The 26,497-nt window shown below is 41.6% G+C and overlaps 1 protein-coding gene across 1 annotated transcript in view; it reads left to right on the plus strand.

Moving 5' to 3' along the window:
- The first annotated feature begins 1,186 nt into the window (after positions 1-1,186).
- The window catches only part of ADCY10 (adenylate cyclase 10), a 61,257-nt gene continuing 35,946 nt past the window's right edge, over positions 1,187-26,497 (plus strand). The window contains exons 1-12 of the mRNA XM_053605972.1: positions 1,187-1,286; positions 2,490-2,528; positions 3,045-3,188; positions 4,869-5,074; positions 7,300-7,396; positions 10,450-10,538; positions 12,375-12,566; positions 15,174-15,292; positions 15,574-15,650; positions 17,074-17,263; positions 20,700-20,755; positions 24,157-24,310. Coding sequence (XP_053461947.1) covers positions 1,193-1,286; positions 2,490-2,528; positions 3,045-3,188; positions 4,869-5,074; positions 7,300-7,396; positions 10,450-10,538; positions 12,375-12,566; positions 15,174-15,292; positions 15,574-15,650; positions 17,074-17,263; positions 20,700-20,755; positions 24,157-24,310 — 1,457 coding nt within the window. The 5' untranslated portion in view covers positions 1,187-1,192. The remainder of the gene's footprint in view (positions 1,287-2,489; positions 2,529-3,044; positions 3,189-4,868; positions 5,075-7,299; positions 7,397-10,449; positions 10,539-12,374; positions 12,567-15,173; positions 15,293-15,573; positions 15,651-17,073; positions 17,264-20,699; positions 20,756-24,156; positions 24,311-26,497) is intronic.

Genomic DNA, 26,497 nt, shown 5'->3' on the forward strand with positions numbered 1-26,497 from the left:
GACCCCATCTCTAAAAATAGCCGGGCATTGTGGCCAGCACCTATAGTTCCAGCTGTTTGGGAGGCTGAGGCAAGAGGATCACCTGAGCCCAAGAGTTTGAAGTTGCTACTGAGGGCAACAAAGTAAGATTCTATCTCCGAAAAAAAAAAAAAAGAAAGAAAGAAAATGAACGAATAAACAAGTCAGATTTCCTCTCTTCCCAACTTTTCTTTCTAGAAGATCTATTTGCGGACTGCTGCCTGACACCATAAAATCCTAAACATTAGCCTTGAATATGAACACGAACACTCCAAAAGAAGCATTACAGGACCGGGCCATCGTCAGAATAGCAGCTCATTTACCAGACCTCATTGTCTATGGAAATATCTCCCCAGAGCGACCCTCTGTGGATTATTTTGATGGAGTCCTGATGTTTGTTGATATTTCAGGCAAGTGCAAAGGATATGTTTGTTTAACATGGCTGAGAAACAGGCTTTCATCAGAATGCACACTCCAAGCTCAGCCTGATGACCGAGTGGGGAGGCTGTACTCCAGCCCCTGGGCAGTTACAACAGATGTTCTCCACTGAGAACACAAGGTGGGGAGTAACTCTGCCCTGGCTCTCTCTCATCATCCCCCACCCCATACTCACAGTCATGGGCATATCTTTAACATGCCCAAGTCCCAGGCCAGGAACTTGAGGTTCCAGTGTCTCTGCCTCAACTTCAAGGACTCATCCTCCCAAATCCCAAGCCCTACACACTTCCCCATTAAAACTAACCTTGATTATTAGAGAGAAAATCCTCTTTTTAAAATAAAGTCCTTAAGAAAAAAAAAAACTGACCTTGAGAAATGACCTTCCTAGATGATGTTTACATCTTAATAGTAAACTTGCCACCTCTTCAAAAGTATTTGAAATGTGTATGTGTTCATTACCATGGAATGGAAGTTCTATTCCCAGGTAAAGGAATTGCAGTGATGCCTGTACAAGTTGAGAATTTGGAGGAAACGGTATCTTACCTAGAGCCTTTCTCTAACTTCTAAAATAATGAACACATTGGAGGCTGCTTGTCTGACACTTAATTAGCCACAAAGATCATTAAGAAGAAACTCTGCCAGTTCCTGGAAGCTGAGGCCCACTACTTTCCAGCCCCAGCCCTCTTTTGACTCTGTTGGGAAAACCAGCTACACATTTATTACAGGTTTTACTGCAATGACAGAGAAGTTCAGCACAGCCATGTACATGGACCGAGGGGCTGAGCAGTTGGTGGAGATTCTCAACTACTACATCAGTGCCATTGTGGAGAGTAAGTGTCCCCCATAGGGTTCTGGCTGGAGGATATTTCAATTCGTTGCTTTTTTTTTTGCTTAGCACTCTTCATTTTCCCCATGCAGTGTGTATGAAAACAGACTTTTTTGAAATATGACATAGTACACCTGAAGGAATAGAATGAGACCTCACTAATAAGAGACTTTTTGAGAGAAAGATGTTTTAGGTTAAAGGGCTGAATTACAAACTGCTTTTAAAGGAACTGCAGTGGTAATACTTTCATTATATTCAATATATTCAAATGTTTTAAGAAGCTAGCATCAGTATAACCCAAACATAGCTATTCAGAGGTTGTATAATATAAATAGATAAGAACGATTTATAACTAATTTATCCATTTATCTCCTGATGATGGATACTGACCTGATGATAGATAGGGAAGCACTTACAGATGACCAAAGCTTAGTTCCCTTCTCAGCCTCTGCCCGCCATCCTGTTTGAATTGTTAATTTGAACTATTATTCACGAAGAACAGATTTTATTCTGTTATGGTGAATTCCAGGCCTTCATGTTTTAGTAGACTCTAAGCTCCCTTAATATCTTAATGTTACTCACATTAAAAGACAAAATTGAATGCTCCGTAAAAGCACAAATCATGTCTAATTCCTTTTTGCATCTCACTTGGCACAACGGGTGCTCAAGAAATCTGTGAGAATGCACAACTAAGAGAAAACAATGTCCATTTATACCAGAAAGCCTAAATAAACAAAACCCAAGTTGGCAATAAACAAATCTCAAGTTCACCATAGTTGTGATTTCTCCATTTCGTATCTCCCATTTCTTGTGGAATCCTATCTCTCATCCACCCAGCATGACATCCACCAGCCAATGATAATGTATGTTGATCAATAAATCAATAAAAACCATTCCATTATTGTGAAAGGCAGGCAGCTGTCCTCAGGCCTCCTCAGAAATCTCATCTTCCTCTTTCCTGTTTTTCCCCAGTCACAGAAATGGAACAAAGACATAATTGGGTCCAGCATACTCATTTCACAATTGAAGAAACAGACCCAAATGGGTTGAGTGATTTGTCTGAGATGACATCTTTAGTATCATAAGCCTATTTTCTGAATTGCTATATTCTTGACCCAGTTTCTTTTCTACTAATGAAGAATTAATTCTTTTTACTAGCTTTAAGGAATCAGGGTTTGATTTAATTAATTTATTTTTTTTTCTTCAGAAGTGTTGATTTATGGAGGAGACATCCTAAAATTTGCAGGTATGGAGGCTAACTGAGATGGGACGGGTAAGAAAAGGATGTTGAGATGCCTACTGCTTCACAGAGGCATCTTAGAGAAACACTCTGAGTCTGAGAGATGGGCTGAGGAGTGTTTGCTGAGTTAGTTTCAGGACAGATCTCATATAAAGTAAACTGGTCCAGCTGGGTGTGGTGGCTCACTCCTGTGATCCTAGCATTTTGAGAGACCAAAGGCAAGAGTTCAGGAGTTCAAGCCCACCTTGAGCAACATATCAAAACTCAGTTTCTACAAAAAAAGGCAGGGAGGGAATTAGCTGGGCATGGCGGCATATACCTGTAGTCCCAGCTATTCAGGAGATGGAGACAGCAGGATTGCTGGAGCCTGGGAGTTTGAGGTTGCAGACAGCTATGATGACACCATTGCACTCTAACCCAGCTGACAGAGCAAGACCCTGTCTCAAAACAAAGCAACAACAACAAAAACAGAACTGATACTCAGGGAAGGTCAAGGGCCCACAGTATGTCTCTCTCTTAAAGGTGATGCATTGCTAGCCCTGTGGAAGGTGGAGCGAAGGCAGCTGAAAAACATTATTACAGTGGTAATTAAATGTAGCCTGGAGATACACGGATTATTTGAGACCCAGGAGTCGGAAGAAGGCCTGGATGTCCGAGTCAAGATAGGTAAGCATTTGAGGAAGGACAAAGGGTACAGCATTTTGGATATGGGTCTTGACTCCTGGGGCATCTTTCTCCCAAAGAGAAAATGGAGGACTGTGGTGGTTCAGCCCCATTATGCCTTGAACCTTGGAATCAGGCTGACCAGAATGAGAATTTCTGCTCCTTCATTTACCTGTTAAAGAGAATTTGGGCTAATCATAATAACATCTACCAAATACCCTGTTATTAAAAAGTCAATTAGCATAGTAATTGGTGTCTAGAACCAATAAACAAAATAGTCTTTATTACTACTGTTGCTGTTATTCTATCTTGCTGCTTGCCAAGGTCGTGCATTATAGAGAGCAGCTTGTCATTACATAGATTCACAGATTCAGTAATGACATGAGATGGGTCATCCCCCCATTTTACAAGAACAATGTGCAAGGAAGGCTTACCTGGTCAGCCTACGACACAGCCCTGGCCTTATACTGGGCTCCTTATGGGCATATTCATAATTTCCACGTGGCACTTCAGCATTACACACATTAGGCCATTTGGCTTCACCACAGTCCTGACATACAGACATCATTATTTCCACTTTACAGAGGAGGAATGATGAGAAACAACATTTAGAGTTATGGTTGCTGCTGGTGGTGCTAGTTTCTGTGTAGCTAAACTTTGTAAAACTTGGAATTCTCCAGCGTCAGAGTTGATGGGATCGTCAAGAGTTATGCAATTAACTGTTTTTCAACCTTCTTTAATCTATCCCCCCTTTTGGTGTTATTTCCAAATAAGTTAAAATATTTTGTTGAAAAAAATCAAAGTCATTATAATCCTGGGCACTTTTTCCAAGTTAACACTCAGGGAGTGTGATGTGGTGTCCTGCCTGTGATGAGATGCCAGCTTCCTCGTGTGTGTGCCAGTTGGCTGCTAGAGAACTTCCAGCAGCTTTTCTTTTAGTGAATCTAAGCATCAGTGTGTTTGAGATGGAAGACAAACCATATATAGTGTCGGGGAAATCAGCATTTACAGATCAGCACAGCCAAGAGCAAAAATAAAGTGCTTAGATTGTACTACAGTTATTTAAAAGAAATGTGTCTCACTTACAGTTCACTTATACATACATTTTGCATACATGTCATATTTTATAACATCTGTCTTCTATTGCTTACAGATTTTATAATATCTGTCTTCTAAGGTTTTGTGTCAAAACTTTCATCTCCCAACTTGAAAGAACTGTTGTTGGGGGGACATGGAATTGTCAAAACCTTTTTTTTCCTCCACCCTCTGCCTGTTGTCTGAAATTTGACCCTAAGGGATTATTTTTAGTTAGCGCCTCAATCTCCAATAAAATGTAAATTCTCCCCTAATAGGAATTATTAAAGTTGTTCTCTGTTACCTTTAAGTATAAATAATTAAAAGATGGGTTAAATAACTTTGGGGACTGATAGGATCATCTAGGGAGATAAAAATCCCAGAAAGCTGAAAGTTAGTTGACTGAACTTTCTAGCTTTGGGAAAAGGGAAGATTTGGAAGTCCTGGGCTTGGCGGAATATTCTCTGATCCTTATGTAAAACTTTAGAAATGAGATTTTGCTCTGGAGTAGTATAGTCCTAACCAAGATTCTGCTTTTTCCAAGAACCTGTACTGCTGGGAAATACCACAGAACTTCTTGTGCAAATCTATTGCTTGTCTTCTTGCCAGGACTGGCTGCTGGCCACATCAGCATGTTGGTCTTTGGAGATGAAACACGCAACTACTTTCTGGTGATTGGTCAGGCAGTGGATGATGTGCGCCTGGCACAGAGCATGGCACAGATGAATGATGTCATTCTGTCACCAAACTGCTGGCAACTCTGTGATCGGAGCATGATTGAAATAGAGAGGATTCCGGATCAGAGAGCAGTTAAGGTAGGTGTGATGCTGCTGTTTGCAGAAAGTTCTGCCGGTCTGTGCCAGAGCCCACTGCCAGAACAGCTACGGAGAAGGCTAGTTTCATGAAGCTCCTGGGCTGGAAACCGGGATGGGGTCAGTCTGGGTTAGGCTGAGGACAGCTCTTCTGGGAGGAGCCAACACTGGTGCACTTAAGGAGGAAATGATCAGGCTTCCCTGGGGTGACTAAGGATGTGGAAATGGGGTACTGAGGCATTTGGGGAGGCTAGTGAGTGACCTTGCTTAAGGAAAAGGAAAGGTCTGATGACTCCCCCAGGAGCAGGGGGGATAGTTTTGAGGGTTGCCATTGGCCCTCTCTACATAATGGCCTTCTAACTCAGGCCAAATGATCGCTGAGGGGAGAGCTGGAGGTGAGCAAGTACAGCAAAGTCCAGGGACTTTCCCATTGCGCTACCCAGTAGAAAACACTGTGGCTAAACTGGAGATTGACCATAAGCAGAACTGTACCTGAGATTATGGCCAATTAGAGAAACTATGCTTTGAGGGTATGAAAGGCAAGGAGAGCTGTGCTGCTGGATCAGCCAAAGGACTATATGGCTGAAAGAAAACAAAGGCAGAGGATCCCCAGAGGTGCTGGGGAGGACAGGAGGCGGTCCCCATGCATGGGGCTACGGTCCTCTCCAGGCCACATGACCTAGCTGGCCCAAGGCCGTACCCCACCCCCCATCTGCCATTCTTTATACTTTTGGAAATTGTGTTAATTTTGAATATTTTAGACTTACAGAAAAGTTGCAAAAATAATGCAGCGTTTATATCTCTCACCTAGCTTCCTCCAACATTAACATCTTACATAACCAGTGCAGTAATCAAAATCAGGAAATTAACATTGGTACAATACAGTTCACTAATAAAAGACTGTATTGAATTTCTCCAGTTTTTCCATTCATGTCCTTAGTGGAATGTTCCAATTCTATACATGACAGCATATTGCCTTTTGTTATTTTTAATCAGTCTCCTGAAGTCTGAAACAGTTCTTTAGTCTTTCCTTGTCTCTTATGAGACTCCCCTTGACACTTAAGGGGAGTATTGATCAGTTATTTTGTCAAATGTCTCTCCATTTGGTTTTGCCTCATGTTTTCTTCTTCTTGGACTATGAGTATGCACTTTTTTTTTGCAAGAATAACGCAGAAATGAGGCTGTACTGGGCATGGTAGCTCACACCTGTAATCCCAGCTACTCAGGGATAAGAGGATCACTTGAACCTAGGAATTTGAGGCTGCAATAAGCTATGATCATGTCACTTTATTCCAGCCTGGGTGAGACTGAGACTTTGTCTCTAAAAAAAATGAAAAAGAAAAGCAATGAGGTTGTGTCATTCTCAGTGTATCTCGTATCATGAGGTTCACGATCTTGATAAGTCTCATTACTGGTGATGTCCCTTACCCCTCCTTGAACATCAGCCCCCTTTGTCCTTTAACATTTATAAAAAAATAAATGGTATACAGTTTAATGAGGCTTTATTTGAATTAAGATATTACGAAGGAATAAAAAAGCAGGATAAAGTTCTGAGGGTGGAAAAGTATAAAAGTTAGTCCCCTGGCATAGCTCTCTGTGTACATATAATAAATATTGAGATCTGAACACATACTATAATTGGAAAGACTTTAAAAAAATATTTCTTTTTGAGAGACTCTACTTAACAAATGCAAACATTGTAACCTAGCTGTCTGTCCCCTCACATTAATCTGAAAAAAATTTTTTTCTTTCTTTCTTTCTTTTCTTTTTTTTTGAGACAGAGTCTCACTCTATTACCCAGACTACAGTGCTATGGCATCAGCTTAGCTAACAGCAACCTCAGATTTCTGGACTTAAGTGATCCTTCTGCCTCAGTCTCCTGAATAACTGAGACTATAGGCACGTGCCACCATATCTGGCTCATTTTTCTGTTTTTGGTAGAAACTGGGTCTCACTCTTGTTCAGGCTGGTCTCGAACTCCTGAGGTCAAGAAATCCTCCTCCCTTGGCCTCCCAGAGCCCTAGGATTATAGGCATGAGTCATCATGCCCAGCCAAAAATTTTTAATTTTAATAATTGAAGATCTTTAGTGTTTAAATATTCCAACCACTGCTTATTGTTTTCTAGACACTCAAAAACATACTCTCTAACTTTCTTCTGAGAAATTACAATCTAAGGACTAGACAAACCTTCAGGGAAACTTCAGAATTCTCACTTTATTTTATTTAGGTTAACTTCTTAAAACCACCTCCTACTTTCAACTTTGATGAATTTTTCACCAAGTGTATGACTTTCATGGATTATTATCCTCCTGGTGACCACAAAAGTAAGTACCCTCTATGGACAAGAGCCTTTGACCTTCCCAGTGGCATTAAAACAATACCAATAGCTCCATTCCAAGTGGCTGGACTCCTCAACATGGCTCCCAGTCCTTACCAACACACAAAGGAGTCCTACTTTGCATTCCCAGAACAGTGATTCTTTATTTTTAATTGAGACAGAGTTTCACTGTGTTGCCCTCAGTAGAGTGCCTGGCATCACAGCTCACAGAAGTCTCAAACTCTTGGGCTCAAGCTATTATCTTGCCTCAGCCTCCCTAGTAGCTGGGACTACAGGCACCCACTACGATGCCCGGCTATTTTTTGTTTGCTTGCTTTTGGTTAGCAGGCCCAGACCGGGTATAAACCCACCAGCCCCAGAGAATGTGGCCGGCACCCTAACCACTGAGCTATGGGGCCCCCCAGAACAGTGATTCTAAGAATGACTCCGATCATGCCCTCCACCTGTCCCTAGGTACTGACCCCTTTCCCTCACCTGCCAAACATTTGTAAGTCTCCCTAATGATAAAGGAAAAAATAAAGCTTCTTTGAATCCTACTTCTCCTTCCTAACCATCATCAAAAAAATTCTCAGTAATATGTATGTTTACTTGAACCTGTTCTTCTATCCCCTCATTAATTTATTCACCCAATAAACACTGACTGCAACTGCCTCAGGGTCTGTGCTCTCCTGCTCCTTGGTCCTCGCACCCTTGACATTCAGCTTCTACCCTCGCTCTCTTCTGTCTTCCGAGACTGTTTATGTCAAGGCCACCAATGGCCATTAACCTGCCAAGCCGGATGAGCTCTTCTCAGGCCTCATCCTGGGTGGTTGACCTTAGACTACTCTCTTTTCCTAGATAATACCTCCCCCTTTTTCCTTGGGTTCAAGAGTATTTTTTCCTACTTTGGCTTTTACCCCTGAAGCCACCTATTTTCAATGCCCTTAGCTTTGTTTCCTTCTCACTTGTTAAATGTTGGTGACTTTAGGGATCTGTCCTTGACCTTTTAGTCTATAGTTTATACTCAGTAAACCACTCATTCATGCTTAATTTCCATATGATTGGGGTGGGCCACGCTGCCAGGTGGCTCTGGGTGGCTTACGCCTCTAAATCATATGACTAAGGTGAAGCAAGTGAGAAGTCTAGGGGACAAAGTTTAAGGAGGCCCTCACTCTAAAGGCCCAGCAAATTGTTTGCCTCACCCAAGTCCTGGCCCTAACTTCCTCAGCCAGGTCCTTTGTCTTGAATGCTAAAACAAACTTTTGTTCTAAATTCATTAAAAACAAAAAAAGTTTTCTGTGGGCCTTCCCCATGGATGTTAAATAAGCACCCAACCTTGACGTATCTAAACTTTAAACCATTTATTCTTCTCTAAAAACTACTTCTTCATCCAAACTGTAAATCTCAGAAATATCTTTGAATCATTTTTCTTCCTCATTTATGTACAGGTTTTGATTATGTTGAATACTACAAATAGTAGGTGGTACTTTTATGAAACTGCAACAGGTAATGGTATGAGGTGGGAAGGGGGGACTGCAGGGATACTGACTGGGTAAGGCCAAGAGCCCCAGAAGCCCCAGAAGCCCCAGGCCAGATGAAGGAGAGCCCAGTGACTCTTCTCGGGTTTTACCCCATCATATCTCCAAGATCTTAATGGTGCCTCTATAAAGGGTTTCCTTGGGCCTTATTTTGGGCATTGCAATACTGCAATGCAATTCTGATGGTAACTATATGGGGTTAGTGCAGGACTTCAGAGGTGAGTCTTTTGCAAACTTCCTCCCTTCAGATACCAGCTGCAAGCAAGCTCTGGAATCCCCAGGCCACCTGAACTTTTGACCAACTACCTACAAATTTGGGGATTTCTTCAATGTCCTCAGGTTCAATAATTCACTAAAAAGACTCACAGAACTCAGCAAAGTGCTATACTGTCAATCATGGCTTTCTTATAAAGGATACAAATCAGAAGCAGCCAAATAAAGAGACACATAGAATGGGGTTGGGGAGGGTCCCAAACACAAAAGTTTGTGTCCTCGGGAAGCTCACCTATATGATTTCCAACCAGGGAAGCTCATCTGAGCTTTGAGATCCAGATTTTTTATTGGGGTTTCGTTGCATAGACATGATTGATTGAATAAGTACCAGGGTTGGTCTTTCTGGCCAGCCACCATCCCATTCTCAGGTGCTGTCTGGAGGGCCCACCATGAATATCAAAGACTCTCCTATTGCTCAGGAAATTCCAAGGATTTACAAAGACCAGCTAAGTTCTTTGTTATATAGCAGATACATAGCTCCTTTCCTGTCTCTGCTGTCTGAATATATTGATCAGTAAACAGTTTCACAATTAAATTTGTTTCTTCATTGATATTTCTTTTGGATTCTATTTTCATTTTTATCCAGTTCTTTTTCACATTATCATTCTGTTCTCTGCTGAAAACCTCTCATTTCTCCTTCTTTTTTAAAAAAAGAATTTCTTATAGCTCATTCCTACCATATCTTATCAGGCTATTCTAGAGCATGAAACTGCATGAAACTTCAGCCATTACAGTAAAGGGGAAATAGAGGTAGTGAAGCCAATTGGCTTTTCCCCTAGGTGAGGTGAGACTACAGGACAGTGAAGTGACTTGTCCAGGGTCACATAGTCAGTTGGTAGCAAGCCTGAGCTCAGAAGCCAGGCTCGTGAATCTTCTATTACTCTTTCAACTCTATCATCCTCTTCATGTTGTCACCTTTCTCTTCTATTGTCATCCCCCCACTTCTCCATTCCCATCTCCCGTAGTAATAGTTTTAGGTCAAGTCCAAAGGTGAACATCCCCCCACATCCCAAAGCATGATGACTATTAGAACAGAGTTTTGAGCTACATGCAATTGATTTGGGAAACGTACAACCTTCAAGAACTCTTAGGATTTCTCTTGGCTATTTTTGGCCAGTAGGTGTCCCAGAGCTTCTTGACTGAACTGCAAGGACAGCACCTCAGCCCAAGGGACTGGGAGGCTCCTCTCTCTAGCAGTGCAGAGCCCAGCCTCCCTTTCTGAGCCTGGCCCCTCCTCCTGCCCTCCTAGATATCCTGAGGCTTGCATGCATGCTGGAGTCTGATCCTGAACTGGAATTGTCCCTACAAAAATATGTGATGGAAAGCATTTTGAAGCAGGTATTTTAATAATTGAATTTGTTGGCTTTTGGGGTGTCAGAGATCTTGGACAGCTGGAAAGATTTTAAAATACTCAGCAGCTAGTAATATTCCTTTTGAATAAACAAAAAGATATTCTCTGCGTGCAGGTAAGTACCAAATCTATTGTTCAAATTAGGATATTCCTAAGAGTTAAAAAGGGAGAAATTCATAATTTCATCATGACAACAGGCATCCACTAGGACTGTGTTGCCTTAAATAACTGGGCAAATGAGAGCTGTCGCAAGCATATGAGAACATATGGTCACCCTTTATACATGCCACATAGCAAAATCTCTAACTCATTTACATTTGATCTTAAGCTTTGAGATTTACCCCCACCACTCCCTTCAATTTTTCTTTTTTCATTCTTTTAAATCTGGGTTCTCTCAAATATATTAATCCTTGTGAATTATAACTGTCTCTTAGCACTTACCATATGGCAGTCCCTCTGCTATTTTATGTATTTGTTCTTCACAGTCCTTGGTAGACATTTTTATCCCCATTTTATATATGAGAAAACTGAGACCCAGAAGGATACCAGGAACTTTCCTGAGGTTGTAAAGGTTAAATATACTTAAGATTTGAACACTGGTCAGTCTGAATCCTACAGTCATTGTACAGGCCGTACGCTTTCCTAATATTTCCCTATTTTGATGCTTAAACCTGTTAAAATATGGTTGTGTACTGGAGGAAATCTTTGTAAGCCTGACCATTGGACAGCTTTTTTCATAGGGTAGATTGAAGAGGTATCAGAACACCCCCTCCCACCTTCAAATCAGTGTAAAAACATTACCTCTAGAGCCTGAAACTGTCCAACTCTTTAAGGTTTTGGAAGCTCAAGAAAGTCATCCCCTGCCCTCCTCCCTACTCCCAATAAATATTACACATTATGCTTCTTTAGCTGCAACCAGCTGAGAGCAAGATCTATAGTAATGGGATATAAGATGGACTCTGTGAGTTGCTGGGAAAGTTGTGGGTAGGAATAATAAACACCTGGTAAAGCTAAGGGGGCTGAAAGGAGGCAAAAGACAAACTTGTCACTGTTTTACCAAGGCCTGCTCCCGCACCTAAGGAATAGAAATCCTTAAAGATACTGTGGTCCTCTTTTCCAAGACAAAACTCAGAACATGTGGTCTGACAGAATACTTTTATAATTATTTCTGAATACATTTATTTGAAAAATGAAAGAAAATTATTACATGGGTTAGAAATTATTAAATCATCAGACAGGCTGATGTGGCAGGTGAAATGCTAGACTACAAATATTGAGATTTGGCCTCTGGTTTACTGGTCTCATGTGACCCTGGGTAAGTTGTGTTGCATCTCCATGCCTCAGTTATCTAACTGGTAAAATGGGGATAATAATGCTGATTTTATTTCATTTGAAGATAGAGTTGGATGGAATGTGAAAATATTCCAGAAGGTATCTGGCTATGAAAACATAAATTTAACATGTTATTCTTATCCCTAAACTGCAAAAAATAGGAGAGCCAGAAGGAACAGGAGGTCTTTCTCTTTCCATAATGGCTCATTTTGACATGAGGGAGCTAGCCGTTGGGATAAGTGGAGTGCTTGCTGGCCAAAAGTTAGCAATTGTGTAATTCCCCACTGGAAGAGATTTTGATAGTGCATTCCATTTTCATCTGCTCACTTCTGGCCAGCTGGCACTGCCATGTTGTTCCTCACACATTTCAATAACTTCAGCTTCCCCAAAGAATCTCAAAACAGTACTTTCCTCAGGGTTTGGGGTGGTATTGGGAGCAAGGATCCACTGCTAAGGACTCATACTAAGAGAACCTGTTCTCTATCTTGCAGATTGATGACAAACAGCTTCGGGGTTATTTGTCTGAACTTCGCCCAGTGACCATTTTGTTTGTGAACCTGATGTTTAAAGATCAAGACAAAGCGGAAGTCATAGGCTCAGCCATCCAGGATGCCTGCGTGCACATCACTTCTGTCCTGAAGGTCTTCCGAGGGCAAATCAATAAAGTCTTCATGTTTGACAAGGTAAATGTGAACCAAGGGGCAGGAACCTGCCAACTGTTTGAGGTTAGTATTCATGGCCAAGCACATTGGTGAGACGGAGGGAACAGACACTAGAAAGTTAACCTAAATATCAGTCTTGGTTTACAAGTATAATGGCTTACATGGTGGATACAGCACTGTGTGCCAGGCTTTATAATCACGACTTCACATGCGTGGACTCATTTCATCCTCATGGCTACTCCAAGCAGTTGTGGCTCTTGTTATTATCCTCATTTTGTAGATGAAGATGCTAGACAAGGTGCGATTCAGTTTTGCTCATGATCGCCCAGCTAGTAAGTGGCGGGCTGAGATTCAAATCTCCCCTTCCTGCTGGAGCTCACCTCTTGCTCTACATGTGTCTCCAGCCCAATGTGATGTATTTCCCAGGGAGTTTAGGCCAAGAGTCTAGGTGCCTGTCACAGCTTGTTTCCAGTAATCCCCACGTGCCATCAACACCTCCCGTTCCCCTTTCAGTTTCATTCCTGGCAGAGAAGGGGCAGATCTTCACCTCCCAGGGATTTTTATTCTGTTCATAATCAATTCAGAGAAAAATGAGGTGGTGAACAATTGACCACGGGAATGTTGAAGAGAATCGATTCTCCATCCAGGTGGTTTTGTATCTTAAGAGTGGTGCTTGCTTCGGCAGCACGTATACTCAAATTGTATCTTAGAAGTAGAGCACTTAATTACTGCCCCCACATCCACTCACTCATTCAATAGCATTTGTGGAGCATTTTGTAGAAGACCAAAAGCGAGGACTAGGCAGCAAAGATGAGTAACTCACACACCGCCACACGAGCATGCAGGAAGCACAAATTCCATGCGAGAAACACTAACTGTGCTGTGACAGTTCTGAGGGAGGGATTACTTCCAGCCTGGTGCCCTGCAGTATCCCCTTTCGGTATTTGTTCATGAGTACAGAACCCAAGAGAATGGTCTCTAGTGCCTTGGAGACATGGCTCCCTCAGTTCCTAGATGTGTGACCTCAGCAAATCATTGAACTCCTCAGAGCCTTGAATTATTCCTGTTTCAATGGAATAGTATTTGCCTGAAGTGATTTTGGAAAGTTTTAAATAATGGAATATGCGTGAAGCCCTTACTGCAATCTCTTTCAGCCAATGCTCAGTACATGAGAACTACTGTTCTCAAGCCAGAGTAAGTCAAATGCTCACTTTACCAAGCCACTATGTAAATTTTCAGGCTAAGGAGATTTCCTCCCCACCCCAACCCCCACAAAAGGGTTATCCTCTAGTCTCTACACATACCTAGAATCAGAGCTTTTCTTCTCATGTTAAAACATAGCCTAGCCCAGTCACAGTGGCTCATGCCTGTAATCTTAGCACTCTGGGAGACTGAGGAGGATGGATTGCTTGTCCTCCCAAGTTCAATACCAACCTGAGCAAGAGTGAGAACCCATCTCTATTAAAAGTAGAAAAAATTGGGGCGGTGCCTGTGGTTCAAAGGAGTAGGGCGCTGGCCCCATATATTGAGGGTGGCAGGTTCAATCCCAGCTCCGGCCAAACTACAACAGAAAAATAGCCCAGGCATTGTGGCGGGCGCCTGTAGTCCCAGCTACTTGGGAGGCTGAGGCAAGAGGATCACTTGAGCCCAAGAGTTTGAGGTTGCTGTGAGCAATGATGACGCCATGGCACTCTACCCAGGACAACAGAGTGAGACTCAGTCTCAAAAACAAATAAACAAACAAACGAAGGACACAGCCTAGCCTCGTCTAGGATCTGGCACTTAATCAAAATTCTTTTGGAGAGAATTAAAAAACTTGAAGTATTTCAGTGTTCTTTTGCATCTCATCAGGATATAACATGTCAAAACCTCAAAATTTTAAACCATCACCCTTTATTCACTATCCCCTTTTCTTATAGACAATAGCATCTGACCGAGGTAAATTTTTGAGTGATACCAACAATACCAGGCTGCACTCACGGATCCAGAAGGCCACAGTTTCCCCACCCCTGGTTGGAACAGTTAGCTTTATGCCAAGAAAACCCCTTCCCAGCTTAAGCCTTTATTACTAAGAATAATAATAGCAACTGTTATTACTTTACAGTTTTCAAATCTTCCTTAATACATATAATATTGATGCTTTTAATAGCCCCAAACACCTCTACATCAGGTCTGTATTATATCCATTTTCAGATTGATAAACTGAAGTTCACTGAGTATAACTGATTTATCCAAGTTTCCATAGTTGGGAAGGGGCCTGAGAACACAGATTTTCTGATTCCAGGGCTGGTGTCTTTTCCACTGCTCTGAGATGCTGCTTCACAAACTTAGCACCTTGCGACGTGAAAGACCTCAGCCTGGGGAGACAGAAGGCCAGAGAGTGTGCACAAACAGCTCAGCGCAACTCATTATTTCTGGAGCAAAAGCAAGGGCTCAAGCCCTACTGTTGACAATGCACTAGAAGTTAATACAAAGTTTACTGGAAATAAAATAGGTGTGAGAGGGAATCGTGGTGTGATCTGATTTGGAAAGTGAAAATTGCTGCCAAGCCCTCCGCTGGGGCTTCAGGCTGGCCCATTTTGAAGCTCATCTTCCCCCTGCTGTGTTTGCTGACTCTCCCCCTCACAGGGCTGCTCCTTCCTCTGTGTCTTTGGTTTCCCCGGAGAAAAGGCACCGGATGAGGTCACCCATGCTCTGGAAAGTGCTGTGGATATATTTGACTTCTGTTCTCAGGTCCACAAAATCCAGTGAGTGTTGACCCTCATACCTCCTGGTGGCTGCTGATGCTTTTGAAGGAGAAGGGAGGAGAGCGGGGCATGCAGGGAACAGGAAAGAAGAAGAACTTAGTTGTGCATCTCAGACTGTCCCTCTTCCCATCGCCAGGCCATGTACAATTGTCATAAACAAATTCCAGTGGAAAGAGAATTCTTCACAGGACGTCCCTTCCCGCCCCTCCCCACCCCGCCCACTTTCTCTGTGCTCACTACTTTTCTCTCTTTTCCCATCACTCTCCTGTTCCTGGCGCCAGCACTGTATCCATCGGCGTTGCCAGCGGGATTGTCTTCTGTGGGATCGTCGGACATTCCGTGAGACACGAGTACACAGGTGTGCTGAGCCAGGTCATCTCTGCTTGTCTTTCAACAAACACAGCCTTCCCACTGGCCCTTGTGGGGCCTCCAGAAGGTTTCTAGTCTTCCCAGCGGAACCATGTGGCTTTGCCCATGGACAGTTTAGTGCTTTGCAAAAACGTGCATCTCTGGGGTTGGGTATGAGAACAGGAAATGCGTAGTCATTGGCAGGGTGGCTGGGAGCAGTGGCAGACCAGATGCTCTTGGACAGAGGGGATTTTATAATAGCTTCCTGCCAACATTAAACAGTTCCTTCTCTTAATTCCTGGAAAAGTCAGGACCGCTTAACCATTATGAATATGGCATCATTGAAAAATTATGACTACTGGCATTACTGAAAGATGATACTCTCAAAAGAGTAGTAATAAGTAGATGTTATCTCCAGATTTCATGACTCTTACTATTACTTCTCTCTTCATTCTTCTAAATGGCAATGACATATCTAAAATCCTGAAGACCTCTAAAATACTGACATAGTTATGTCATAAATGATACAGTGTCTCAGATTTTCCTCAACAGAACAGAGGGTGGGGAGTTGACAGGTGAAGATGGGGCAGAATTGGCCAGAGGTGAACAGCTGTTGGGATGAGTGATGCATGTATGGAGATTGATGACATTATGCTTTATTATATCCTCAAATGTCTCACTAATGCACAGTTTAAAAGGAATATCTTGATTAGAAAGCATTCAAGTTCATGTTAAAGTGAAACATCCAATACCTAATAGGTAGTAATGTTAACTTAGGGCTTACAAGCAGCCAGGCACTGCTCTAAAGTGATCAATGCTGTGCATTAACTATCACTCTTCATAAACTACCCTTTGAGATAGATACTATTATCATCCCATTTTATAGATTAGGAAACAGAGGTATGAAGAGTGAAAGCAATTTGCTCAGTAATTTGCACCTAGTAAGCAGTTAGAGGTACAGTAGGGTTTCAAACCTGCACACTCTTTCCAGCCCTGTTACTACATCCTGATAAATCAGCAAATGAAGGTTTATGCACAGGAGCATGCAGACACAATTTTGTGCCTCATTTAGGCCCAGGCTTGTGCTTGCACACCTTGTAGCAGAAGACCAGCTATGCCTTACCTGAGAGCCCTCAGGCCTGTGGCCATCCCACATACAGGACACCCCCCCTATACAAGACTCTGAGCAGATTATCCTCTCGGCCTCCCAGGCAAGGTAGAAAATTTGCTAATGGCTGATTGAATGTACTCCCTGCTTATTTTTTAATAGCCATTGGCCGAATATAAGTATGTTGAAGGCAAGTTTTGTGTGTCATTAATGAGAGGCAGAGGGAGTAAACGTAAGATGCTATATGGGGACAGTTTGCCTCAGATTACACTCAGGTCCACGGCTGTTTTTCCCCTGATTTTTGACTTTCTCCTTTCTGTTACAGTCATTGGTCAAAAAGTCAATATAGCTGCCAGGATGATGATGTACTACCCAGGAATTGTGACTTGCGACTCTGTCACCTACAATGGCAGCAACCTACCAACCTACTTTTTTAAAGAGCTTCCAAAGAAAGTTATGAAAGGTGTTGGAGATTTTGGACCAGTCTATCAGTGTTTGGGCCTTAATGAGAAAGTGTGAGTGTGTGGCATTACTTTTGCAGTATGTTTTATAAAGAAGAGGAGAATCATGCCAGCACAGCAATCAGTCACCCATTTGAAATTCAAAGCCAGTTTATGAACTTGAAATCTCTTCTTTCTCCAGATCAAGGCCTAGACTTCAAAATGCCTCATATTCCCTCCATCTTTCTGATATTACAGCACGGTAGAAGATCCCATTCTCCCCTCAGGCTTGGGAATCTGAAAGTGATTCTTCAAAGGTTGTTTAAACAAAACAGGGAATCTTTCCATTTGAGTATCTATTTGTACCCAGATAGACCCAATCATCAATCATTAAATATTTACTGATTACACCAACTAAATACCCAGACTTTGTTAGGGTTAAAAAAGTGTAAGACAGGCTAAGCACCTGTAGCTCAATGGTTTGAGCATCTGCCCCAGGCACTAGGGCTGGTGGCTTTGAACCAGCCGGGGCCTGCTAAATCCCCCCCACAAAAGTGTAAGACAGTATTTTTCCTCTAGGTGTTTAGTGAAATATATTCCCCAAAGCCCACTTAGATGTGTGGATGTCACTTTGAAGCTCAAAATCCTTCTGTGGCTCCCAATCATTTTCATGATAGGGTTTGAAAGAAAACCTTTGCTCTGACACACCTGCTTTTCCAACTTCATCACCTCCGATGCCCCCTATTCTGGGTTGTTTAAGTAGCTTGTCCTCAGCAGCACCCATTCTGCCCCTGGTCCACTGTGAAATCCACAGTCAATTTTTGAAACCCACTTCGAGGATCTATTCCTCTAGGAGGGTATCCATGGAACCCTCCAATGGGCGGGTCATGCCTTCCTGTTCTGTGTGACCCTATAGCACATGCCTCTGTTAGAGCAGGCATCATGCCATACCACAGTCATCGACTTGTGTGCTTTTCAGTTATTACACTGAGAGCTCTTTGATGATACTAATCATTTCTTGTTCATTCTTACGAAAGTTAGAAAATTAAGTTTGTGTACTCATCCTAGAAAAAGTGCTACATGCCTCACTACGGTCGCCTTTGAACTATTCCCCTTGGGAAGCTAGGCCAGTGTCTTTAAAGCTCTTTTTATAGGATGAGTTTGTGAACTTAATTGTCAGACCTCATACAACAACAGTTCTGATGGCTATTCCAGAAAAAGTTCCAAAGTTGCTTTGAAATGTGGACCAGGCACTGATGTCAGTGCATGGCTTCCTAAGGGGACCACTTCGAAGGTGACCATAGTGAAATTCAGCAGTGAGGTACGTAGCACTTTTTCTAGGATGAGTTCACAAACTTAATTGTCTAATGTCGTATATTCCCAGTGCTTGATCTACAACAGGTCCTCAGTAATGATGTTTAAATGTATGGATGAGTAGATGAATATCATGGAAAGCAGAAAGTTATTCCTCTTGATATTAGCAAGGTAGAATCTAGGTCTTTAAGGATCACGTAATAGAATCAGGGCTACAGTTAGTTCCAGGTGTCTTCCTTATTCACATTTGTATTCTTGAAGCTTAGCACTGTGCTTGGCATACCTAGGCCAGCAGTGAAGTGTTGTTTGAATTAAATGCATAATAATTTTTAGTTAGAGTTTATTAAATGTTAGACACTTTATCTTAAAATATACAATTATGTCTTAATATCTACCATATGAGGTAGAAACTATTGTTCACCACCCTCCATTTTATAAATTAAAAAAAAGAGGCTCTGGGCGGTGCCTGTGGCTCAGTGAGCAGGGCGCCGGCCCCATATACCGAGGGTGGCGGGTTCAAACCCGGCCCCAGCCAAACTGCAACAAAAAAATAGCCGGGCGTTGTGGTGGGCGCCTGTAGTCCCAGCTACTCGGGAGGCTGAGGCAGGAGAATCGCCTAAGCCCAGGAGTTGGAGGTTGCTGTGAGCTGTGTGACGCCACGGCACTCTACCGAGGGCAATAAAGTGAAACTCTGTCTCTAAAAAAAAAAAAAAAAGAGGCTCAGAGATGTTAAATGGCTTCTCTGTGGTTGCTCATAGCTCTCGTAAGCAATGGAGCCAAGGTCAAATTGTCGCAGTAATGTGGTGTTACAGGCAACTACAAAACCTCAGTGGTTTGCACGATAAACATTTGTTTATATCATGAATACGTGGGGTTCTGTTGATCTTGGCTGGATCTTACTGATCTTGCCTGGTTTTATTCCCATGCCTGCAGTTTAGCAGAATGTCGGCCAAGCCAGGATTGCCTTATCTGAGATAACTGGGGCAGTGTGGCTGACATGAGTAGGGCAATTTGGCTCTGTGTATCTCATCCTCCATCAGGCATGTTGTCACAGCCGTATCAGAGGAGCAAGAGAGAGCAGGCCCCGTGCACAATCAATTTTCAAGCCTCTTCTTTGGTCTTACAAAATTAACTCTGTGTTACGTGAAAGACTTTGATATGTGCTGTAAGAGAGGCATAACAAAGTAGCGTGATAGTACAGAGAGGGCAAGAATTCATTCTGACTAAAAGGCTCCTTTAAGAGACAGCATTGATAGCCTGGGCGTTGTGGCCCATGCCTGTAATCACAGCACTTTGGGAGGCTGAGGTAGGAGGGTGGCTTAAGGCTAAGAGTTCAAGACCAGCCCGGGAAACATACTAAGACTGTGTCTATACCAAAGATTAAAACAAAAAAATTAGCTGGGTATGGTAGCTCACACCTCTAGCCTTAGCTACTGGGGAGGCTAAGGCAGAAGAATTTCTTGAGTTCAGAAGTTCAAGGCTACAGGGAGCTCATGCCACTATACTCTAGCCTGGGCAACAGAATGAGACTATCTCAGGGGAAAAAGAAAAAGAAAGAAAGAACAGAAAAGAAAAGGAGAGAGAATGTATTTCATGTAATGGGCAAGCATATAAAACCCAGGCTTAGCTACCATCCTGTGGCAACATTAGCTATGGGATCTCAGGCAAGTTAAACATTCTGTATCTCAATTTTGTCATTTGCAAAATGGACACAAAAGAAGTACTTCTTGGTAATGTTTTGGTCATGATTAAAGGAAATGATACATAGAAAGCACTTGGAACTGTGCCAGATACATAGTATGTGCTCAACTAAGGTGAGCTATGCCATGCTATTTAGCTATGCTAAATTGGAGCCATTGGTGGAACCTCCCAGATGTGAGAGCTGTGCCACATACAAGTCATGTGGGTCATCTATTAGGGTCTGGTCTCCCCAGAAAGGGGCTCTCCTACCAATGCAGACTTAGCTAGCATTATTGAACAAGGTGCCAGGTGTCCTGGTAACAGCTGCTATGTAAGTTGGATGCTCTATTACCAAGGTAAACCTCCATTCTCCTCTGGCATTGACCGCTCCTGTGTCGGGGGATAGACTCTTCTTAGAGATCAGAAAGGAGGCTTTCTGGGCACTAAGAACTAGTCACTCTCACTCTTGATATTTCTGTTTTGAATCTCACATCTGCTCTTTTTTTCTCTCCTTTAGCATGTTTGGTGTGGCGTACCTCATGTGCAACAGAAATGAGGGTTACCCTTTGCTGGGTAGGTAGTAAGCCTTGATTTTCAGCTTCTTTATAGAACTATAAGAAAACATGCAGGAAAAATACACCCATACACTCATGATGGATATTCAGCTTAATGAATTATCACAAAATGGCAATTAGTCATCATCCAGGTCAAGAAACAGAAAAATAGCCATACTTTAAGAACTCTTACATGCTCTCTCCCACTGCCTTTACCCCGTAGACTTCTAACACCCTAAGTTACTGATGCCTATTTTGAAAATTTATATAGAAGAAATCAATTATAAAATGATAGACACCTTATACCCGCTTTTACTCAATGGTGTGTTAGGAAATTCATCCATATTGTTGAGTGTAGCTGTAATTCATTCTTTGTCATTACTATGTAGTATTTCATATTTTATAAATGTGCCATTTATTCATTCAGTCATTGTAAAGTTTTATGTTCTTATGGATAACATTGACATAAGTAGTCTTGCACAAATCTTTTGGCGAACTGTTGAGTCCATATGTAGGACTGAGGTTTTGGGAACAAAGGTTACAATTTTGATAAATTGTGCCAAATGGTTTCAAAAGAGGATGTATATTCTGACCAACATTGTTGTAAGAGTTTCAGTTTTTCTTCATCTTTGCCAACAACTTTTTTTTTTAAATTTTTTTTTATTGTTAAATCATAGCTGTGCACATTTGTGCAATCAAGGGGTACAATGTGCTGGTTTCATATACAATCTGAAATATTCTCATCAAACTGTTCAACGTAGCCTTCATGGCATTTTCTTAGTTATTGTATGTAGACATTTGTATTCTGCATTTAGTAGGTTTCTCCTGTACCCATTCTAAGATGCACCGTAGGTGTGGCCTCACCTATCACCCCCCCTCCACCCTAACCTCCCCCCTCCCTTCCCCTTCCTTGGCCCTTTCCCCATATTCTTGTGCTATAGTTGGGTTATAGCCTTCATACGAAAGCACTACCCACTCTCACTCTCTTCTGGGGCCTTACTGTCCGTCCCAAGATGTGCATATTATGATAATAATTGAGAGTGAGTGGAACCCTGGCTTTTCTACAGGACTGAAGACCCAACATGACAGTCACATTAGCACACATTGGTACAATGTGCTTACATTTCCCAGTCTGAGCTATTTGTATTTTTGATTCTACTTGATTCTACTAGTTTGAGGTAAAAATCAGGCCCACATGCCTCTCCTTAAAGCTATAGGCAAAAACAGATTATTAGAGATTACTCTTCTTTGACAAAAGCTCCGATAAATGAAATTATAACACAGATGACAACAAAACTCTTAACAAACAATACTGGCTTTTTAGGGTCAAAAAAATGAAAGGATTAGGGCCTTGTTTTTATAGAAACAAGGTGCATGTAGTTCAAGTCAAGTACACTTAACTTCATTTTAGAATCCAGCTAAAGATAATCTATAACTTTTTGTTTTGAGACAATCTCACTTTATCACCCCACGTAGAGTACCATGGAGTCACTCAAACCTCAAACAACCTCAAACTCCTGGGCTCAAGCGATTCTCCTGCCTCAGCCTCCCAAGTAGCTGGCACTACAGGTGCTCGCCACAACACCCGGCTGTTTTTAGATATGAGGTCCTGCTCTTATTCAGGCTGGTCTCACCTTAAATGGAAAAGACGATCTTGCTGGATCGTCTGCTCTTCACCACCAGTGATGATGACCAAGATGATGACCTAAACTTTAACCTAAACTCCTAAACTCAGGCAACCCACCTGCCTTGGCCTCCCAGAGTGCTAGGATGACAGGGGTGAGCCACCGTACCTGGTGCAATCTATGACATTTTACCTGTATATATTCTTTATGAATAGAGCTCAAAAAGCTAAGAAATTCGAATAGCTTCTTGAGCCTCATCTTCTGAGTTCCTATGTGATCCTCAGGCTGAAGAAGAACCCAAAGCATCTCAATTAATTGAAGTTCAAATTCATGTTTAGAAAGGAACTATTTTACCAAAAAGAAGCAATAGAAACTGAAACTTATATGACCTAGAAACTTATATGACCAAGCAAAAACTTATATGATCTAGAAACTTATATGACCAAGCAAAGCACTAAGTTTCTTTCTATAAAAAAGCTACACTTGGATGAACAGTCCTAGTTTTCAACAAAGACGTTACTTAATACCTGGATATGTTTTTGCTCTATCAGTGGATAACAGAACAGGCCTTCCAGCCATCCACACAGCAAAGAGGGAAAAGTTGGCCCTCAATGATTTTCCAACACTTTTTATGGAAATTGTTCACTGCTTTGAAATTATAGTTCTTCCTCTCAATTAGGTTTCAAAGACTGAGCTGAGTTTCACATTTCATCCAGGATAAACATTTTATTTAAAAATACACATAAAAATATCCATAACCTAAGGTAGTTTTTATTTTGTTCTTTTCCCTTTGTCAAGTTTTCCATATTTTTTTACTATGAACATGTTTGTTTTATAATCAGAAAAAAACTACAATGTATTTTTAGTAAAAATTTAGTTTGCTGATATGATAGAAATAACCTATACATGATTTTTGAAGGCAACTGAATTTTATCAATGTCAATGCTTCTACTAGCCCTGATATAAATATCATTTTCATTTATAAAGGGCAAGTTTCTTTCATCACAGAATCAGAAAAAAAGTTTTATCTATAATTGTTCAATATATAAACCCTAACTTTGATAATTTTTTTCCCAATTATAACAGTTTACAGATTACTTCTAGTGTGTTGTATGGAAAAAAGAAAAGAAATAAAGAGGAAAAGCAAACAAACTTTAGGTTACATGCCTTGGTTTAATTCCTGGTTGTACAAGCTAAGCAAATCTCAGTTTTCTATATAATAATTAAATGGACTTTATAATGAGTATCGAAAGAACACTTTCCATCACAGCTTGTGGTAACCAAATAAAAATATAAAACCAGGCTCAGTGCCCATCGCTCAGTGTTTAGGGTGCCGGCCATATACACCAAGGCTGGCGGGTTTGAGCCCGGCCCGGGTCAGCTAGACAACAAGGGACAGCTGCAACAAGAAAAATAGCCAGGCACTGTGGCAGGTGCCTGTGGTTCCAACTACTCAGGAGGCTGAGGCATGAAAATCACTTAAGCCCAAGAGTTTGAAGTTGCTGTGAGCTGTGATGCCGCAGCACTCTACCGAGGGCAACATAGTAAAACTCTGTCTTAAAAACATATATATATATGTATATATGTGTATATATATAACCGCTGTGTAACTAGAAAGCTCTAGAAGAAAATTTAAAAAATTTTAAGAGTACACAAGTTTTCCAGAAAGTCCTTAACAATATTGTGAAAATTCCAGGGATATTATTAAAAATGGTTTCACTATGTGCTTTTTTATATCTCTAGACTATTTTATATTAATTGAGTTTGATCTTTTATAAAAAATTTAAAACAATAGGACGTGATAAGGAGATCAAATACTTCATGTGTATTATGAAGGAATTTTTGATGTCTAACTGCAGCCGAATCCTAATGTATGAAGGATCATCAGGATGTGGAAAAAGCCAGATACTTAAGGAAATTGAGTATCTGGCCCAAGGTGAGAACCACAGGTGAGTGTCCTAGAATTATTATTCCTTGTGAATTCAGAGAATTCTGATTCTTATTCACAGAATAAGAGATTCATTTATTTTGATGTTCCTCTCCTTTACATAATTTGCTTTATGTAAATTATTCATAATCTACAATTGTTGAGTGCCATGATTCTTGTGCTAAATAATTATTTTTGGTGTTGCTCCATTCCCAGGCTGGAGTGCAGTGACATGATTATAGTTCACTGCAGCCTGGAATTCCTGGGTTCCAGCAATCCTCCTGTCTCAGCCTCCCACATAGCTGGGACTACAGGTGCTTACCACCATGCCCAACTTGTTTCTCTTATTTGTAGAGACAGGGGTTTTGCCATGTTGCCCAAGCCAGTCTAAAATCCAATCCTTAAGTGATCCTCCCACATTAGTATCCCAAAGTGGAATTACAAGTGTGAATCACCATGCCCAGATAATAAATGATAAACATACTGAACTAAGAAAAAGAAAAACCAGGCTGACCCATGGAAATCCTGATTTAATGCCAGATAGGGCTTAGGTACTTTAATGCTTCCTAAGTAATCCTGACGTGCAGACAGGCTGAGATGCTGAAATGAAGGCTACATTTAGTTTGCTGAGTACCCACAGAGATTTATCCAACTGCCTGACGGAGAATCACTGGTTCAAATCATTTAGATCTGAGAGTGGGATAGAAATGACAGATCCCTGGCTATTTGTTGTTCGTCTATTTTCGTATAGGGAATATCATGAAGTTGCTCTTTGGGACAATCCACCTACCACCTTCATGGAAGTGTATTGTCTGGTCTTCACCACCAGTGATGATGACCAAGATGATGATGATGATGCCTCCTGTCCTTTCACCATCTAACCTAAAGGCCATAAAAAGGAAATGCTTGTCAGCTTCATGTTACTTTTAGCTGTATTCCTATCCCTCCTTAATGTCAGGGCTGAGAAAGGACAATGGCACCTGTGGCTCAAAGGAGTAGTGTGCTGGCCCCATATGCTGGAGGTGGCAAGTTCAAACCCAGCCCCGGCCAAAAACTGCCAAAAAAAAAAAAATATATATATATATATATCTTTTAACATTGATGAGGGTACAATTAACAACTGGAAGAGATTACTCACTTATTCAATCACTTACTGAATTCCTAGTATGTTCGAGGAACGTAGTATGTTCCAGGGCTATGTTGGTTAGCCAGGGCTGCTGTAACAAAGCACCACAAATGTGGTGACTTACACAGCAGAAGTGTATTGTCTCACAGTTCTGGAGGCTAAGAGTTTGAGATCAAGGCGTTGGTAGGGTCGGTTTCCTATCAGGACTGTGAGGAAGACTCTGTTCCATCCCTCTTCTCCTAACTTGTGTGTTGGCTGAAATCTTAGAGTCCCATGGCTTGTAGAAGAACCGTTCTGATCTCTGCTTTCATCTTCATATAGCACTGTCCCTGTTGTCTGTCTCCAAGTAGTTTCCCCTTCTTCTAAAGATGTCAATCATATTGGATGAGAGGCCCACCCGGCTCCAGTATGACCTCATCTTAACTAATTATATCTGCAGTGACCCTATTTTCAAATAACGTCACATTTGGGGAGGGCACACATCAACTCATAACAAGTGCCAAAAGTCCCAAATATGAATAATATCTGATCCCTGCCTTCAAGAAGCTCTCACAGAAAAGGAAGCAAGAGAGTTAACTGTGAAAATAGAATGTGGTAAAGGCAATGGTAAAGACAAGCAAAAGAGGATTGTGGAAGCTCAGAGGAGGAGTATGTAATATGACCTTGGGTAGTAAAGAAGGTCTCTGGGAGGCTGTGCCTGAGCTGAGACTTACAGTTGAACAATGAATGAGGAGCTGTGGGAAGGGGTATTAATAGTGTTCTGAGGTGAGAAGACAGACAACTCTGAGTATGCAGAGGGCGCTCAGATGTTGGTGGAGGTAGATTGCTGGGCAGAAAGTGGCAAGAAATGACAGAACGAGGCTTTTGAAAGTCTTTATGTCACATAAGGCGTCTGGGTTTATGCCTTTCGACCAGGGGAGCCACTGAAAATTTTTAAATAAGAGAGTAACACAAAAAGATTTCATGTAGAATATAAATGTCTTAACACAATCACTAAGAAAATGCCAGGAAGGCTATGCTAACCCGTGTGATGAAAATGTGTCAAACGGTCTATAAAACCAGAGTATGGTGCCCCCTGATGGC

This window comes from Nycticebus coucang, chromosome 10, assembly GCF_027406575.1.
Source record: "Nycticebus coucang isolate mNycCou1 chromosome 10, mNycCou1.pri, whole genome shotgun sequence".
NCBI lineage: Eukaryota > Metazoa > Chordata > Mammalia > Primates > Lorisidae > Nycticebus > Nycticebus coucang.